We start from the raw sequence: 16,185 nt of genomic DNA, 5'->3' as shown, positions 1-16,185 counted from the left end.
GAGCGTGCAAGGCACGGGGTGTAAATGGGGGTGCAAATATCTGGGGGTGCAAGAAGTGTGGGTGCAAAAACGTGGGTGTGCAAAGATCTGGGGGTGCAAGCAAGGAGGGTGCAAAGGCACGAGGGTGCAAGTGACTGGGTGTGCAAAGATCTGGGGGTGCAAAGTAGGGAGCGTGAGAGGCACGGGGGTGTAAATGATGGTGTGCAAAGATCTGGGGTGCAAGAAGGGTGTGTGCAAAAACGTGGGGGTGCAAAGATCTGGGGGTGCAAGCAAGGAGGGTGCAAAGGCACGAGGGTGCAAGTGACTGGGTGTGCAAAGATCTGGGGGTGGAAGGAGTGGGGGTGCGAAGGTCTGTGAGTCCAAGCAGGGGTGCGTGCAAAGGCACGAGTGTGCAAATGTTTGGGTGTGCAAAGGGGGGTGCAAGCAGGGTGCGTGCAAAGGCGTTCAGGTGCAAAGGTGTGGGGGTGCAAACTTGGTGCGTGCAAAAGTATGGGTGTGCAAACGGTGTGCGCTAAGGTGCGGGGGTGTGAGCAGGATGTGTGTGAATGCACGGGGGTGCAAACATGGGGGTGCAAAGGCACGGGGGTGCAAAGGCGGCGTGCAGACACACTGCGTGCGAAGGCTTGAGGGCGCAAACGTGGGTGCTCGAACGCGCAGGTGTGTGAAGGTGTGAGCGTGAAAACACACGGGGTGTGCAAAGGCGTGAGCGTGCAAAGGTGTGGGGGTGCTGGCACAGGGGTGTGAGCCCAGGGGTGCGCAGGTGTGCAAACACAGGTGTGCACCCGGAGCGCGTGTGCACGCTTTTGTCTGGGCGTGCATGTAGCCGCGCAGGCGTGTGTCTCTGCACGCACACGTGTGAGAGCAGGCGTGCACACAGTCACACGTGTGTGCAAGCATGGGAGCATGCAAACACGGGTGTGCACATGGGAAGGAGGATGCACGCAGCTGGGCACGTGCGCACGTGCGCTGGGGCATGCGTGCACACGTGTAGCCGCACAGATGTATGTCTGTGCACGCACACGTGCAAGCACAGGCATGCGACTGAGCACGTGCGTGCAAGCAGGAAGGGCTGCATACGCGGGTGTGCAAACACGGAGGGGAAGCTGCGCTCGGGACCGCGTGCGTGGGCAGGTGGGGGGCTGCACGCGTGCACCAGGGCGTGTGTGCGCATGACACACGCGTATTGCACGTCTGACACACGCGTGTGCATGCAGCAGCACACCCCATCCCGCGTGTGCTCGCACGTGAGGACACAGATGCCCACGGGCTGGTGTCTACCGGTACCACTGGTACACGCACACGCATGCACACGTGTGTGCTCCAGACACGCGTGTGCATGCACACGTGTAGGCCGCAGTGGGGCTGCGTGTGTGTGTCCCCCCCCCCATGCGGTACCAGGCGGCTAAAAATATCCCAACGGCTGCCTCCAGCCATCGCCACGGCAACGGGAGGATGGGGAGCGAGGCGAGGGGGGGGGCAGCCCCCCGGCCCCCCCCACCCACGGGAGCTCCGGAGGGGGGCGGGGGGCTCTAGGGGGGGGCTCCGAGGCCCCTTAATCCCCCGGTGAATCATTCATGGGGTCGGGGCGCTGCAAATCCCCCCCCCCCGCGCCGGGGCTGGGATTAGGCGGGCGAGGGGCCCCCCACAGCCCGGGGGGGGCCCCCCCGGCCCCTATTCATGAGGAGGGATTTCCTGTGCCGGGGTTGGGGGGGGGTCCCGCTCCCCGCAGCTGCCGGGGGGGGGGGGGGAACCATGACCGCGGGGGCTAATCCCTGTCCCCGGGGTGGGAGGGGAGCAGAGGAGCCCCCCTGGACAACACCCCCCCCCCCCAAAGTTAAAGCACCCCCAGCCCGGCGGGTCGGGGGGGGCCGTGGGATGAGTTCGGGGGGTCCCACCCCCCAGCCCGGGGCGGGGGCGGCCGGCGCGGGGGGAGGCGGCGAGGCCTTGGCAGGGTGCCCCGGCCCAGCTGCCTCCAGCCCCAGGGCCGGGCCGGGGGGGGCCGGGGGGGCCGGAAGGGGCCGGGGCCGTTCCCAGCGCCGGGGGCAAGCGGGGGGCGAGCGGGGGCCAGCGGGGGGGGCTTCCCCTTCCCACGGGGTAACTGGGACAGCCGGGCCCCCCCCCCAGTGCTGGGCCCGGCTGGGGAGGGGGGGGCACATGGTTCCCACACCCCCCCCCCCCCGGTGTTTTGTGGGGTGTGAAGGGTTTGATTCCCGGGGGGGGGCTCCCAGCGGGAAGGCGAGGGGGGGGCACACACAGCCTGGGGTGGGGGACACCCTCATGGGGGGGTGGTGGGGGGGGGGTGCTGGCCCATGGGGGTCTCCAGTGATGGGGATGCAGGTGCCCAGCGTCACCCCTTTCTCGGGGGGCGCGGGGGGGCCCGGGGGGGGCAGCTCGCCCGGGCTGGGGTTCTATATAGCGGCTGCACGGCGCAGAGCGGCGGGATGAATTTTAACGAGCTTGTTCCGGCCGAGCGCGCTGCACCCCCCCGGCCCCGCCACCTCCCTCGGGACCCCCCCGGGGTCTGCCACAGGATGGGGGGGCCCCGGGGGGGAACACGGAGAGGCCTAGGGGTGGCACAGGGGGCACGGCGGGGGCCGGGGGGCTGGCGGGGAGGAGGCGCCTGTCCGTGTCCCGGGGGGGTTCGCAGGTGAACCCCAGCCCTGCCTCAGCTTCCCCCCCCGGGGGAAGGAGGGTGCTGGGTGGCCACGGGGGGGGCGGGGGGGGGCGAACTGGGGACACGGCGTCGGGCCGAGGTGGCCGAGCCCCGCGGGCGGGGGGCAGAGGAGCTCGGCCACGGCCTTATCGCGGGCAGACGGTGTTTCGGGGGGGGGGGGGCCGCAGACGCACCGTGTTTGCCGAGGATAAAGTGTACGGTACAGGCGGGGGGGCGGGCGGGGGGGCCACCACCCTGCCTCTGCCACGCTGGCGCCCCGGCTGGTGGGGATGGGGGGGCCTGGGGGGGCCACGGGGAGCAGGAGGGCCATGGGGGCCCGCGGGAGGGGGCGCCCAGGGAGCACGGGGCTGTGGGGACCAGGGGCAGCACAGGGACCGGGGGGGGGGACACCGGGGGGGCCACAGGTGTGGGACACCCAGGTTGTCACTTCGTCTCCAGCTCTGGGGCGCAGGATGGGGGGGGGCTGCTCTGGGAACCCCCATCCCTGGGGACCCCATCCCCTGAGAGCCGCTGTCCCCCGAGTGTCCCCCCCCCGGGGGCTGCCGGTTACCCCCTCCCCTGGGTGCCCCCCTCCCCTGGGGACCCCCATTCTCCCCTCGCCCCCTTGTCCCCTGGGTGCCCCCCACGGGGCTGGGAGCGGGGGGGGGGCGGGGGGTCGGCCAGGCCGAGCCCCCCCGGGCTGAACTGCGGTGCCCGGGGCGAAGGGGGGGCGTTGGGGGGGGGGGAGCGGCCCTTTAAGCCCGGGCATGACGGGATGTGTAGTCCGGGGGGGACGGGGGAGGGGGGGCTCGGCGCAGGGACTGCTGGGAAGGAGGTGGGGTGGGCCGGGCGGGTCGGGGTGCTGCGGGGGGGGGCACCCCCAGCGAGACCCCCACCCCGCACCCCCAGTGCACGCTGCCACCCCCGGCCCCCCCACGGCGGGGTCTGGCCCCAGCCCCAGATCGGTCCCAACCCCCCCCTGCGCCCCCCCCCCCCCAGCCCCACAGATCCCCCGGGGGGGCGCAGGGGCAGGGCCCACCCACCCGCCGTGGGGGTGCTGCGCGCCCCGTGGGGCCCCCCCCCCTCCGGTGCCGGGACTGTGCGTGTCCCCCCGCACCGGGGCCGGGCTGGGCCCCCCCGGGGCGCGGGGCTGGTCCCCGCCCCGTGGGCACCGTCCCCAGCGCCCGGGAGCCCCATCACCCCCCCACGGCGGGCACCGGCCCCCCCCCGTGGGCGCTGTCCCCAGCTCCGCTCCGGCCCCGTCCCCACGCCCCGTGGGCAGCGTCCCCGGTCCCCACCGTCACCCTCCCCGCACCCCCGTGGGCACCGTCCCCACCCCCCGTTGTCGCCGTCACGGCACCCCCGCGGGCGCTGTCCCCGATCCCCGCGGCCACCCGCCACGGGCACCGTCCCCTGTCCCCTTGTCACTGTCACAGCACCCCCGTGGGCACCGTCCCGGCCTCCCCACGCACACCCCCGCCCCTCCCCGGTCCCCCCCCCTCCCGTGATTCCCCCGTCCCGTGGGGATGGCGGGGGGGGGGGGGGGATGGATGTTCCCCTCCCGGGCCCCTCCCGTCGCCACCGTCCCCCCGTGGGTCCCCACGCGGGGATCCGCGGGGCGGGCGCGGCGGGTGCAGGGAGCGGCTGCGACCGGCGGAGGGGGCTGCGGCCGCGGCGGAACGGGCGGGCGGGCGGCGCGGCGGGGCCGGGGGAGGAGCCACGAGCCGTCGGCCGCCGCCGCCGCTGCGCCCCGCTCCGCTCCGCGCCCCGTTCCGCTCCGCTCCGCGCCCGCCGCCGCCGCCGCCGCCGCCCAGGTACGGCCCGAGCGGGCCCCGCCGCCGCCCCCCGCCCGGCCCCGCCGCAGCTCGGTTGTTTACCGACGGCCCCCGCCCCCCCACCCCGGGGCGCCCCCGGCTGAGCCCGGGCGCAGTTCGGTGCGTGTAACGAGGGGGGGGGGGCAGCGGGCGGCGGGGGGGGGACCCCTGGCCCGAGCGCGCACCGGGAGGAAACCCACGGGTAAATATTTTTCTTTAAAAATCCGGGCGTTTGGCGTGGAGCGGGGGGGGCCGCGGCCCCCCCCCCCCCCCCCACACACACACACCCCGTAGAGCTGGGGGGGGGGGGGGCCCTGCGCTTCGCCCACCCCCCCCCCCCCGTTGGTGCAGCGCGGCCGTTGCCCACCGCCCGCCACGCCACGCCACGGCCGGGGGGGCCCGGGGGGGCTGTGCACGGCGGGCAGCTTCCCCCCCCCTCCTCCTCCTCCCTTCTCCTCCCCTCCCCTCCCTCCACCCGCCCGCAGCGCCGTGCCCCCCCCCCCGGCCCCCCGTCTGCTGCGTGGCCGTGGCGTGGCGGGGGCCCGTGGGCCCGGCGGGGCCGGCGGCGGGGCCGGGCCGTGGGCAGGTCGCGGGGCCGGGCCGTGGCCCTGTCGCGGCGGGGGGGGGCGGACCGTGGCCCGGCCGGGCCGTGGGGGGGCCCGTGGCCGTGCCCCGTGGCCGTCCCCGCCCGCTCCCGCTCCTGGCAGCGGCGGTAGGAATGCCTGCGATTTCGGATTTTTTTTTTTTTTTAATTTTTTTAAATTTTTTTTTTTATTATTTTTTTCTGCGCCGAGAGCAGAGCGCGCGGAGGGGGGGAGATGAGAACGGCGGGGGGGGGCGGTTCGACCGCTCCCGGTTGGGGCGGGGGCAGCGGGGGGCGTCCCCGGGGGAGGGGAGGGACGGGGGGGGGTGACACCGCTGTGGCCCCGCACCCCCGGGCTGCCCCCACCGAGCGGGGCGCGGGGCGTGGCGGGGGCTCCCCCCCCCCCCCTCCGGTCCTGCGGGGGGGGGGAGGGGAAGGGGCGCGGACCGCCGCGTCCCCCCCCCCCCCCCCAGCCCCGGGAAGGGGGCAGGGGCCGGATCCTGCCCGGGGGGGGGCGGCGGTCCCGGTGCCGCCGGTGGGGCGCGGGGCTGCGGCCCTGAGCGGGCTCCGGTGCGTCCCCCCGGGCCAAACGGGGAAACTGAGGCAGGCGGGCGCCGCGGCCAAGGTCACCCCGGGACCGGCCCGGCCTTGCCCGGGCCTCCGGCTCGACCTCGGCCCCGCGGCGACCTTCAGGCGGTGCCGCCGCCGTGACCCCCGCGTCGCTGGGGGGGGGGGGCTGCGCCTCACCCCGCCTGACCCCCGCCGGCACCGGGGACCCCCGGGGCTCCAACGGGGCGGGGGAAGGGGGGCCGGGGCCGCCGTGGGGCGCGGGCAGGTCCCGGTGGAACCGGTTTGAGGGGGGGGCTCCCCCGCCCGGGGGTCTTGGCGCAGGGTGGGGGCGAGGCGCACCCCCCCGTCATCTCCCTCCCCCCCCCACCTCCCGGTGCTGCCGTGCGGCTGCGTGTGCCCCCCCCGCAATGCTCGCGCACGCCGGTGCAGCCCCGCACCCCCCCGGGCTGGCGGGGGGGGGGGGTCCTCGAGTGGGGGTCCCCGCCTGACACCCCCCACCCGCCCGCGGCCGTGACCTTCGCGGGGCCGCGGCGGAGCGGGGGGGGGAATGGAGGGGGGAGCCCGAAGGGGTGCACGGGCATTGGGGGGGGGGGCGGGCGGGGGGCTGCATCCGCACCCCCAATCCCCGTCTGCTCCCGAATTGGGGGGGGGACACACGGCTGCTTCAGGAAGCGGGTGTCGTGTCCCCCCCCCCTCTCCGCTCCCCGCCGCGGACTTGCCCGGGGCTGGAGCAGCCGTCGGGCCGGGGGTCCCAACCCGCGCCCCCCCCCCCCCGGGGCCCCCCCGCCGGACCCCGCGCAGCCGCCGGTGCGCGGTGGAGCGCGGGGGCGGGGCCGGACGCCCGGGTCCCCTTCCAGGCGGGGGGGGGGAGCGGGAGGAGGAGGAGGAGGAGGAGGGGGGATGCGGTGAAGGCGAAGGCGGGCGCGGGCAGGACGCCCGGAGCCCCGCTCAGGCTGGATGGGGCGGGGGGGGGTGCGGGGGGGGGCAGGGACCCCCCCCCTCCTTGGGGCGGTGACACACGGAGGTGACCCCGGCACTGCGGCCCCTGGGCCGGGCAGGGGTCGGGTGGTGGCCGCGGGGACACGGCGGGGCCTGTCCCCCGCGTCCCCTCCCCAGGCACCCCCGGGCGGGCTCGGGGCCGGTTCCCCGTGTCCCGCCGTCGGTGACGGCCCCGGGCACGTCGTGGTGAGGTGGTGGCTGCACGCGCGTGTGCGTGTCCCACCCCTGCGAGTGGCGCCTCTGGGGAGGGACCCGGGAGCGTGTGTGTCCCCCCCATCCCGGTGCACGTGAACCGGCGCCCCCGATTTAGAAACGTCCCCATCGCGGTGCCAAGCGCTCAGAATAGCTCCCCGGCGTCCCGGCACAGCCCCCCCGGGGCCGGGGGCACCCCGCGGGGCTCGCCCCGCCGAGCTGAGACCGGGGGCGCTCGGCACACGTCAGGCGCCCGCGGGTCCCCCCGTCCTTCGCGGCCAGGAGGAGCCCGAGGGGCGTTGGGGGGGTCACAGGGCTCTGGCCGCGTCCTGCCGCGCTGGCACGAGGGACACGGCTCCTCCGCTGAGCGGCTCCTCGCCGGCGGCCCCGGGGAAACTGAGGCCCGGCCCAGAGCGGCCGAGCGGCGGGAGGGGAGCGGAGCTGGCGCTGCCGCCTCGTCCCGGCCGCACGCGCGGGCACCGCGGGATGGAGCGGCCGGCGCGGCCTCGGTTGGACTTAACGGCGCCCGGGGGGTCCCCTGGGGTTCGCGGTGGCGTCGGGGTCGCGGCGCAGGTCCCCGCAGCGGTGATCCAGGACGCGTTGGGGGCGCGAGGCCGTGGCCGCCCGTGGGTGCCCGGTCAGCGCTGGGACAGGTCACCGTCCCGGTGGCCACCTGCCGTCGGGCGGTGGCTTCCTGGAGCTGTGGCAGGGCGGATGCGGAGCCGGGCCGGCTCGTGCCGTGGCACGGCCCAGAGCCCGCGTGCGTGTCGAGGGGGCACCACGCGGGTCCCCCGTGGCACTGGGTGATGTCAGGCCGGTGGCATCCCCAGCTGCTGCGCATGTCTGGGATTCCTGCAGCCTCCCGGTATGCCAACCCCGCCGCGCGCTGCCACACGTGCCCCGCGGCGGCACTGGGCACCCTGCGGTGGCGCCGGGCACCGCGTGGCACCGGGCGTAGGGTCCCACGCACCAGCAGAGGCATGGGGCGAGCGTGTGGCACCCAGCGAGGCCACGCGTGTGGCACCGGCGTGTGCCGGGGGGCTGCCAGCCGTGCCACGGCAGGTGCCCCCGTGCCTGGCCGCGCCGCCGGCCGGTGCCACCGGGGTTTCTCCGGCCGGGGCAGAGCCGTGGTGCTGCCCGTCGGTGCCCGCCTGCGCAGCCGGGCGTCGCGTGCCGCTGTCCAGTGGGTCTGCCCGCCGCACCCTGCCCCCCCGCCCGCGCTAATCACGCTAATTGGCACCCCGGCTAAAGCGCTTAGGCCCTCACCTCCCTGACCCAGCTGGCAGCTGGGCGGGGGGGAGGGGGTGCCCGGGACCCCCATCTGTCCCCCGGGGGGGGTGGGCAAGGACACTGACGGGTGACCCCGGTACCCGGCACCCGCGTGCGGCTGCACGGAGGCAGCTGGGGCCTGCGCCGATGGGTGTCCTCCAGGGCTGTGGGCCCCGTCCTGGGGGGTCCTCGGGGGGTCGCGTCCCTGGGGAGCGGGGTGCTGGGTGCCCCCCACGAGGCGACGTGGCTCCCGCTGCCGGCCCAGCCCTGGACTTTGTCCCCAGGTTGTTTTCTGTCGCCTGCAACCACCCGACTCAGCAGAAACGCTCCCCTGGGCGTGGGGCTGGGCTGGGGGGGCCGCAGGGTGGGGGCCCCCCGGCTCCTTCCACCCCGCTCCCCCCCCCCCCCCGGCCCAGCCCCGCACCTGGTTCCGCAGGGTGGGGACACGCGGGTTGTGGTGCCACCGGGCACGGGGAACAGCGTGGGGGGCTGAGACCCGACTGCGCTCATCACACGCGTCCTGCAGGAGGAGGAGGAGGAGGGGAGCCGCCTCCCGTGTCTGTCTGTCTGTCTGTCTGTCTGGGCCGCCCCAGCGCGCCCGGGATTCCTCGAGCGCCGGTTCCTGGAGCGGCACCGCGGGCTCGGCCGGGCGCGGGGTGCTGGCGATCCCGGGGGTGCCGGCGGGGGCTGGCGACGCTCGGTCCCGCGGGCGAGCCCCCGGCTTAGCGAGGCCGAGCCCTGGCTTTAGCCCTGCGCCCCTCGCGACTTGCCACCCCTCACCGGCCAGGCCGCCCCGGCGGGGAAACTGAGGCAGCAGCAAGCGAGCCCCCCCCCGCCCCGGGCCGGGTGTCGGAGCACCCCGTGACGCCGCGGCGGGGACGCGCCCCCCGGCCCCACTCGTGCACCGAGCGCGTCGGGGCTCTGCTGGCACGCGGGGTCCCGGGGGAAGGGGGGCGGGGGGCGGCGGGGGGGCCGGTGCCCGGCGGGGCCGCGGAGCCCTGGCGCGCTGCCAGTGCCTATACTTGGAAGTCTCCGCGCGCCGTTCCCATATGGAACAAACATTTGCTGCAGCCCCCGGCCGCGCCGCCCGGGCTCTATAGGTACCGCCGGCCGCCGCCCCACGCCCCGGCCCCCCCCCGGGCCCCCCCCGAGGTGGGGAGCGGACCTGAGGGTGTGGGGTGCCCCGTGCTGCCTCAGCTTCCCCGCAGAGACAGGGGCGGGCAGTGCCCACCCCCCCCCCCGGCCTGTCCAGGGGGTCTGGGGGACCCCTCGCACGCTTCCCCCCCCCCGTCCATGTGCATCGCTCACCCCGCAGCGGCCTGGGGTGCCGCCGCGCGCCCATGGGTGCAGCATCCCTGTCCCCGGGTATCCCCGGCCGGAGGGGGGCCAGAGGGGGGTGCCCCCTGGTGTGGGGGTGCTGCGGGGTTTTGGGGGGGGGGCCTGGGCGCAGCCGAGCCCCGTCCGCTGCGTTTTAAATCCGCCGGAGGAATTTCTACGGCGGCCAAGACAAACGTGACCTACTTTCTGCCTGTCCCCGCGCGGAGCGGAGGAGCCCGAGGGCCGGGCACGGCGCCCAGCGCAGCCCCACGCCCCCCCCCGGCGCGGGGATGGGGGCCCCGCACCCCCCCGCACCCCCGTGCCGTGGCGGGTCGCCGGGGGTTCACGGGGTGGCGGTGGCCGGTGCCCCCCCGATCCTGCTGGGGTGCTGCGGGTGGGCGCCGGGCGCCCGTGGGGATGCGGAGCTTTGGGATCCGGGGGGGGCGCAGCCCGGACTTGGGTGTGGGGGGGTGTCTGTGAGGGTCGTGCCTTAGTTTCCCCATCCCCGGGGGTTGCAGCGGTGGGGGGCGGGGGGTGCCCCCGGAGCTGCCCACGCCCCGGCCCCACCTCGCTGTGTCTTTGCCGCAGGAGAGCTCGCAGAGGAGGGATCGCCCGGCCCCCCCGGCCCCCCCCCCGGCGGCCCGTAAGTCTCCCCCCCCCGCAGCACGTGTGGCGAGTGCATCAGGGCTCAGCCTGGTCCCCAGGTGCAGTGTCTGGGGGGGCTCCCTTGGGCAGGGGGGGCTGCCCTGGGCACCCCCCACCTCCCTGGGCTCCCTCTGCTGTTTGGGGGGGGGGGCTCAGCCCTGCCCCACGGCTGCAGCACCCTCTGCGCCCCCCCCCGGCATGTGCTTGTGCTTCCCTGTGCGCTCCTGCACCCCGGCACGCTCTCGCCCCCACCCCCCCCCCGGCACCCTCTCGCACGCCTATGCGCGCTCTCACACACTCTCACACCCCCCCCCCGTGCACGCTCTCGCACACCTGCGCGCGCTCTCACACACTCTCACGCCCCCCCCCCCCCCCGGGCACGCTCTCGCCCCCCCCCCGGGCACGCTCTCGCCCAGCCCCGCGTGCCCTTGCACGCCCCCCCCCAGCCCTCGCTCGCTCCACGTGTTCTCACACGTCCCTCGTGCTCCGGCCCAGCCTCGCGCCCCCCGCGCGTTCCTGCGCCCCCCTGCCCAGCCCCGCGCCGTGGCACCCCCCCGCCAATCCCACCTTGCCCCCCCCTCGCCGGGGCTCCGGGCTCAGCCGCGGTTTGTCTCGCAGGGTCCGGCCCGGGATGCTGCGCGGAGCTGAGCACTGAGGTGGGCGCCATGGGGCGCGCGTCGTAGCCCCCCCCAACACCCCCCCCCCCCCCCCACCTCCCCGCCGTGGCCCCCCCGCGCGTGGCACCGGTGGCGGAGCCCACTCGGTCGGTGCTGAGCGCTCCTTGATGGAATTGCGGTGAATGGAACAGAAGCCCAGCACCCTGGACCCGCTGTCGGAGCCAGAGGACACCCGGTGAGCCCCCGCGTCACCCACGTGTCCCCGCGGGTCCCCACGTGGCCCCCGCCAGGCCGTAGACATCTCCGTGCCCTGCGTGGCCCCGTGCGTCTTAACGCCTTGTGTGGCCCCGAGTGGCCTCGTGCCCGATGTGTCCCTGCGTGGTCCTGTCTGTGCCCCGTGTGTCCCTGTGTGTCCCCATGTGGTCGTGTCCGTGCTCCGTGTCACCGTGTATCCCTTCGTGTCCGTGTCCCACGCGGCCCCGTGTCCCTGCGCCCCCCCCCGCGTGTCCGTGTCCCTGTGTCCCCGTGTGTCCCCGTGCCCCGTGTCTCCACGTCCACCTGCGTGTCCGTGTGCGTCCACGTGTCCTCGTGTGTCCCTCTGCCCCATGTCCCCGTGCCCCGTGTGTCCCCCGTGTCCCGTCCCCCCCCCCATCTCTCTGCACCCGCTCTGTCCCCGTGTCCCCCCATACCCCGGCTGCCCCCCACGCCTTGCCCGTTCCCACGTGTCCCCCACTCGTGCCCGTGTCCCCGTGGGGGCCTCTCCCAGCCACCCCCTTCCCCAGCCAGGGCCCCTCGGGCCACCCTGTCCCGGGACTATTTTGGGATGGCCGCCCGCTCTCACGTGCCCCGGGGTCACCTTGGGCTGGAGCTGGAGACCCCCCCCCCCCGTGTCCCCCGTGTCCCCCCGCCCCGGGTGGGCTCTGCGGGGGTGTCGGTGGGTGCGGGCCCTCGCCCCCCACCCGCAGGTGCCCATCCCCGTGGCGTCGGGCCCCCCCCCGGCCTGGCCGTGCCAGGCGGCTCCGCCAATGGGCTGGTGCCGTGCGGGCGAGGCGCGGACCCCCGCCGCTCGCCATTGGCTCAGCCCCGCTGATGTCACTTCCCCGCTGAGCCAAAAGGACATTTTGTCTTTGACTGAAAATGAGCCCCTCCCCCACCCTCCCCTCCCCCAGCCCTTCCCTGCCCCTCCCCCACCCTCCTTCCCTTCCCCTCCCCCACCCGCCACCCTTTCCCTGCCCCCCCCCCCCCCCCCCCCCCCCCGGGCGGTGCCGTGTCGTGAGGGGTGTGTGTGTGTGTGTGTGTGTGTGTCCCCCAGGGTGCCCCCCACCCCACCCTGCACCCACAGCTCCGTGCCCTGGACCCCACACACGGGGGGGACCCCAGGCGAGGGGTCCCCAGCTCCCAGCGGGGGGTGGAGGCCACCGGGGGGAATGGGGAGGGGTGGGGGGGTTTGGGGGGGGCCGGGGGGGCTCCGTCCCAGCCCGGTGCCCCCCCCGCAGGTGGCTGGATGGCAAGCGCAAAAGAAAGAGCAGCCAATGTTTGGTGAAGAGCAGCATGTCAGGTACGGGATCCCCCCCGGAACCCCCGCGGCACCCCCCGACTGCCCCATATCTGTGCCAGGCCCCCCCCGGGTCCCCTGGGCACCCCGCGAGCTCCCCAAATCCGGGGGTCCCCTGGGCACCCCGTGTCTCTGCTGGGGGGGAGCCCCCGGAGCCCCATGTCCTTGCCAGGCACCCCAAAGTCCCACGGGCACCCCCTTCTCCTGCCCCCTCCATCCCCCCAAGCACCCCACGACCCTGCGGGGACCCCCAGCGCCTCCGTCCCCCCGTGGGGTGCCCCTCCGTGGCCGTGGGTCGGGCCGGGGCGGTGCTATCGGGGCCGGCAGCACCCTGGGGTGGGAGATAAGGGGGGCCCCGCGGGCGCTGCCCCCCAGCCCTGCCCCATTCCCCAGCGGGGAGCGGCCGGCGCCGGCGGGATCCTGCGGGGCGGGAGGAGGGACCCAGGCGGCCGGTTCCCAGCACCCCTCCCCGCTCAGGGGGGGCGGATCTGGGGGCCCCCCCCGCATCCGGCACCCACAGAGTGGGCTCTCGGGGCCCCCACGCTTGGGTTCGCTCCATCTTGGGGGGGGGGGGGGTACAGGGATCCCGGGGTGCTGGGGACCCCTCTGCTGTGCGCTGTGGGTGCCCTGTGCCTCAGTTTCCCCGTGATGGGGGGGGGGGGGGGGCTGGTCCGCAGGCTGGGGGACCCCAGACAATAGCAGGGACAGTGGGTCTTTGTGTGCCAGGGGGGGACAGGGACACCCCCCCGCAGCCGGCTGGGGAGCTGGATAAAGGGAGCTTTATTGGTGCGGGGGGCTCGGGCGGCCCCCCCAGCCCCCCGGCCTTTAACCCTTCCCATGCCGGGGCTGCCTGCGGCAGGGCTGGGGGCAGATGCTGCCACAGGGGGAAACTGAGGCACGGGGAGGGGCACGGCGGGGGGGTCCCTGATGCGTGCGTGCGTGTTGTCCCCCCCCCAGGGTACATCCCTAGTTACCTGGACAAAGATGAACAGTGCGTGGTGTGCGGGGACAAAGCCACCGGCTACCACTACCGCTGCATCACCTGCGAGGGCTGCAAGGTGAGAGGGTGGGAGGGCGGGCAGGGGGTGGGCAGAGGGGCCGGGGGGGGGGTCACCAGGGCTCATTTTGTCTGTGTGTGTGTGTCGTGTCCCCCCCACCGCGCTGTCCCCAGGGCTTTTTCCGTCGGACCATCCAGAAGAACCTGCACCCCACCTACTCCTGCAAGTACGATGGCTGCTGCGTCATCGACAAGATCACCCGCAACCAGTGCCAGCTCTGCCGCTTCAAGAAGTGCATCTCCGTGGGCATGGCCATGGACTGTGAGTGCGGGGGGGGGCGCGGGGGGGTCCCCTTGCTGCTCCAGGGACGGTTTGGGGTCCCGGCACGGCGGGTCGGGGCGGCTCAGTGCGGCTGCGGGAGCAGGTTGGGGCTTTGCGCCGCAGCCGCGAGGGGTGAGGGGGGGGGGCACCGGGGCTGATTCAGGTTTTTGGGGTTGGGGGGGGCTCCCGGCAGTGGTGCTGGATGACTCGAAGCGGGTAGCGAAGCGGAAGCTGATCGAGGAGAACCGGGAGCGGCGGCGGAAGGAGGAGATGATCAAGTCGCTGCAGCATCGCCCCAACCCCAGCGCGGAGGAGTGGGAGCTGATCCACGTGGTGACGGAGGCGCATCGCAGCACCAACGCCCAGGGCAGCCACTGGAAGCAGAAGCGGAAATTCCTGGTGAGGACACGGGGCGGAGGGGCTGGGGGGGGTCGCACCACCACCCCGACCCCCCCCTCCCCAGCCCCAACCCTGGCCGCTGTCGGCTGAGCACCCGCACGCTCGGTGCACGTGTGGCGGGCGGGGCTCACGGTGCGCCTGTGCGGGGGTTTGGGACGTCGCTCCGTGTCCTTGAGCTCGTCACCCCCGGGAGGGTTAAGGGGTGAGCGGTGACCGAAGGGGACAGCTGTGCCCTGGCGGGGTGGCCCCTGTCCCTGCGCTGGCACCAGCTCCCTCTCCTGGCTGCTGCCCCGCACCCAGCCCTGCCCCGCCGCCGCGGGGGTCCCAGGGCCGGGGGGGGGGGACACCCACAGTCACAGGGCACCCCCTAACCCCACCGTCTGTCCCCACAGCCCGAGGACATCGGCCAGTCGCCCATGGCCTCCATGCCCGACGGGGACAAAGTCGACCTGGAGGCGTTCAGCGAGTTTACAAAAATCATCACCCCGGCCATCACCCGCGTGGTCGACTTTGCCAAAAAACTGCCCATGTTTTCGGAGGTAAGGGCGGAGGGGGGGGCGCGGGGAGGCCCCCCCAGGGTGGGGACGGGGGTGGGCAGCGGTAAGTCCTGCTGACCCCGTGCGCGTCCCCGTCCCCGCAGCTGCCTTGCGAAGACCAGATCATCCTGCTGAAGGGCTGCTGCATGGAGATCATGTCGCTGCGGGCGGCCGTGCGCTACGACCCCGAGAGCGAGACGCTGACGCTCAGCGGGGAAATGGCCGTCAAGCGGGAGCAGCTCAAGAACGGCGGCCTCGGCGTCGTCTCCGACGCCATCTTCGACCTGGGCAAGTCCCTCTCTGCCTTCAACCTGGACGACACCGAGGTGGCCCTGCTCCAGGCCGTGCTGCTCATGTCCTCAGGTAGAGGCGTCGGCGGCCCCCCCCCGGGGCTGATGGATGGGGGGGGTTGAGGGGGGAAGGACCCCGGCACCCCGGGAACCATTGGGTGCTTGGGGTGGGCACCCCGGTGCCCAGAGTCCGGGGTTTCCTGTGGGCGCAGGAGGTGGGCACTGCAGTGCTCGGTGTGGTCAGCGTCTTGGGGTGCGTTGGGTGGGCACCCCGGTGTCAGAGCCCCCAGCGTCTTGGGGGTGATTTGGGTGGGCACCCCGATGCCCAGAGCCCCAGGAGCATGGGGTGGGCACCCCAGTCCTCAGTGCTGCATCCTGGGGGTACGAGGGGTGTCACCCCAATTTCCAGTGCCCAGAAGTATGAGGTGGGCACCCCAATTCCCAGTGCTGCAGCATGGGGGTGCAAGAAGTGGCACCCCAGTTCCCAGTGCCCCAGGAGCATGGGATGGGCACCCCAATCGCCAGTGCTGTAGGAGCATAGGGTGGGGTACCCCAGTCCCCGGTGCCCCAGGAGTATGGGATGGGGCACCCCAATCCCCAGCACCCAGGAATATGGGGTGGGGTACCCCAGTCCCCAGTGCTGTAGGAGGATGGGATGGAGCACCCCAATCCCTAGAGCTGTAGAAATATGGGGTGGGGCACCCCACTCCCCAGCACCCAGGAGTATGAGGTGAGCACCCCACTCCCCAGGAGCATGGGGTGGGCACCCCAATCCCCACTGCTGTAAGAACATGGGGTGGGGTACCCCATCCCTAGAGCTATAGAAATACGGGGTGGGGCACCCCAATTCCCAGAGCCCCAGGATCACAGGGTGGGATGGGGCACCCCAATCCCCACTGCTGTAGGAACACAGGGTGAGCACCCCACTCCCCAACACCCCAAAGCCCGAGCTGCACGGGGCGACCCCCCGAACCCCCTTGGGGAGCCTCACCAGGCCGAGACGGGGCGGGGGGGGGGGCTGTTCTGGGGCGCGACACGCAGCCTTGCGGGAGGACGAACCCCCCCCCCCGGCCCCTGTGTGCCCGCAGACCGGACGGGGCTGATCTGCGTGGAGAAGATCGAGAAGTGCCAGGAGACGTACCTGCTGGCCTTCGAGCACTACATCAACTACCGCAAACACAACATTCCCCACTTCTGGCCCAAGCTGCTGATGAAGGTGACGGATCTGCGGATGATCGGCGCCTGCCACGCCAGCCGCTTCCTGCACATGAAGGTGGAGTGTCCCACCGAGCTCTTCCCCCCCCTCTTCCTCGAGGTTTTCGAGGACCAGGAGGTGTAGGGCTGCCATCCTCCCCCACCCCATCGATGCCCACCCACCCCCTTCTCCAGCTCTGGCCCCCCCCCCCCCCCCCCCCAACCCCTCACCA

General features: G+C 74.2%; 1 protein-coding gene across 1 annotated transcript; it reads left to right on the top strand.

Annotated features, from left to right (window-relative positions):
- The first annotated feature begins 4,368 nt into the window (after positions 1–4,368).
- Positions 4,369–16,185, top strand: THRA (thyroid hormone receptor alpha). Its single transcript, XM_074927107.1, has 10 exons — positions 4,369–4,467; positions 9,986–10,101; positions 10,661–10,894; positions 12,156–12,217; positions 13,172–13,272; positions 13,386–13,533; positions 13,727–13,932; positions 14,325–14,471; positions 14,573–14,831; positions 15,847–16,185. The coding sequence occupies exons 3-10, from the start codon at positions 10,842–10,844 to the stop codon at positions 16,095–16,097; spliced, it is 1,227 nt and encodes a 408-aa protein (XP_074783208.1). The 5' UTR covers positions 4,369–4,467; positions 9,986–10,101; positions 10,661–10,841; the 3' UTR covers positions 16,098–16,185.

The sequence above is a fragment of the Athene noctua genome, chromosome 25 (assembly GCF_965140245.1).
Source record: "Athene noctua chromosome 25, bAthNoc1.hap1.1, whole genome shotgun sequence".
Lineage (NCBI taxonomy): Eukaryota > Metazoa > Chordata > Aves > Strigiformes > Strigidae > Athene > Athene noctua.
This window is presented reverse-complemented; position numbering and strand designations above follow the sequence as displayed.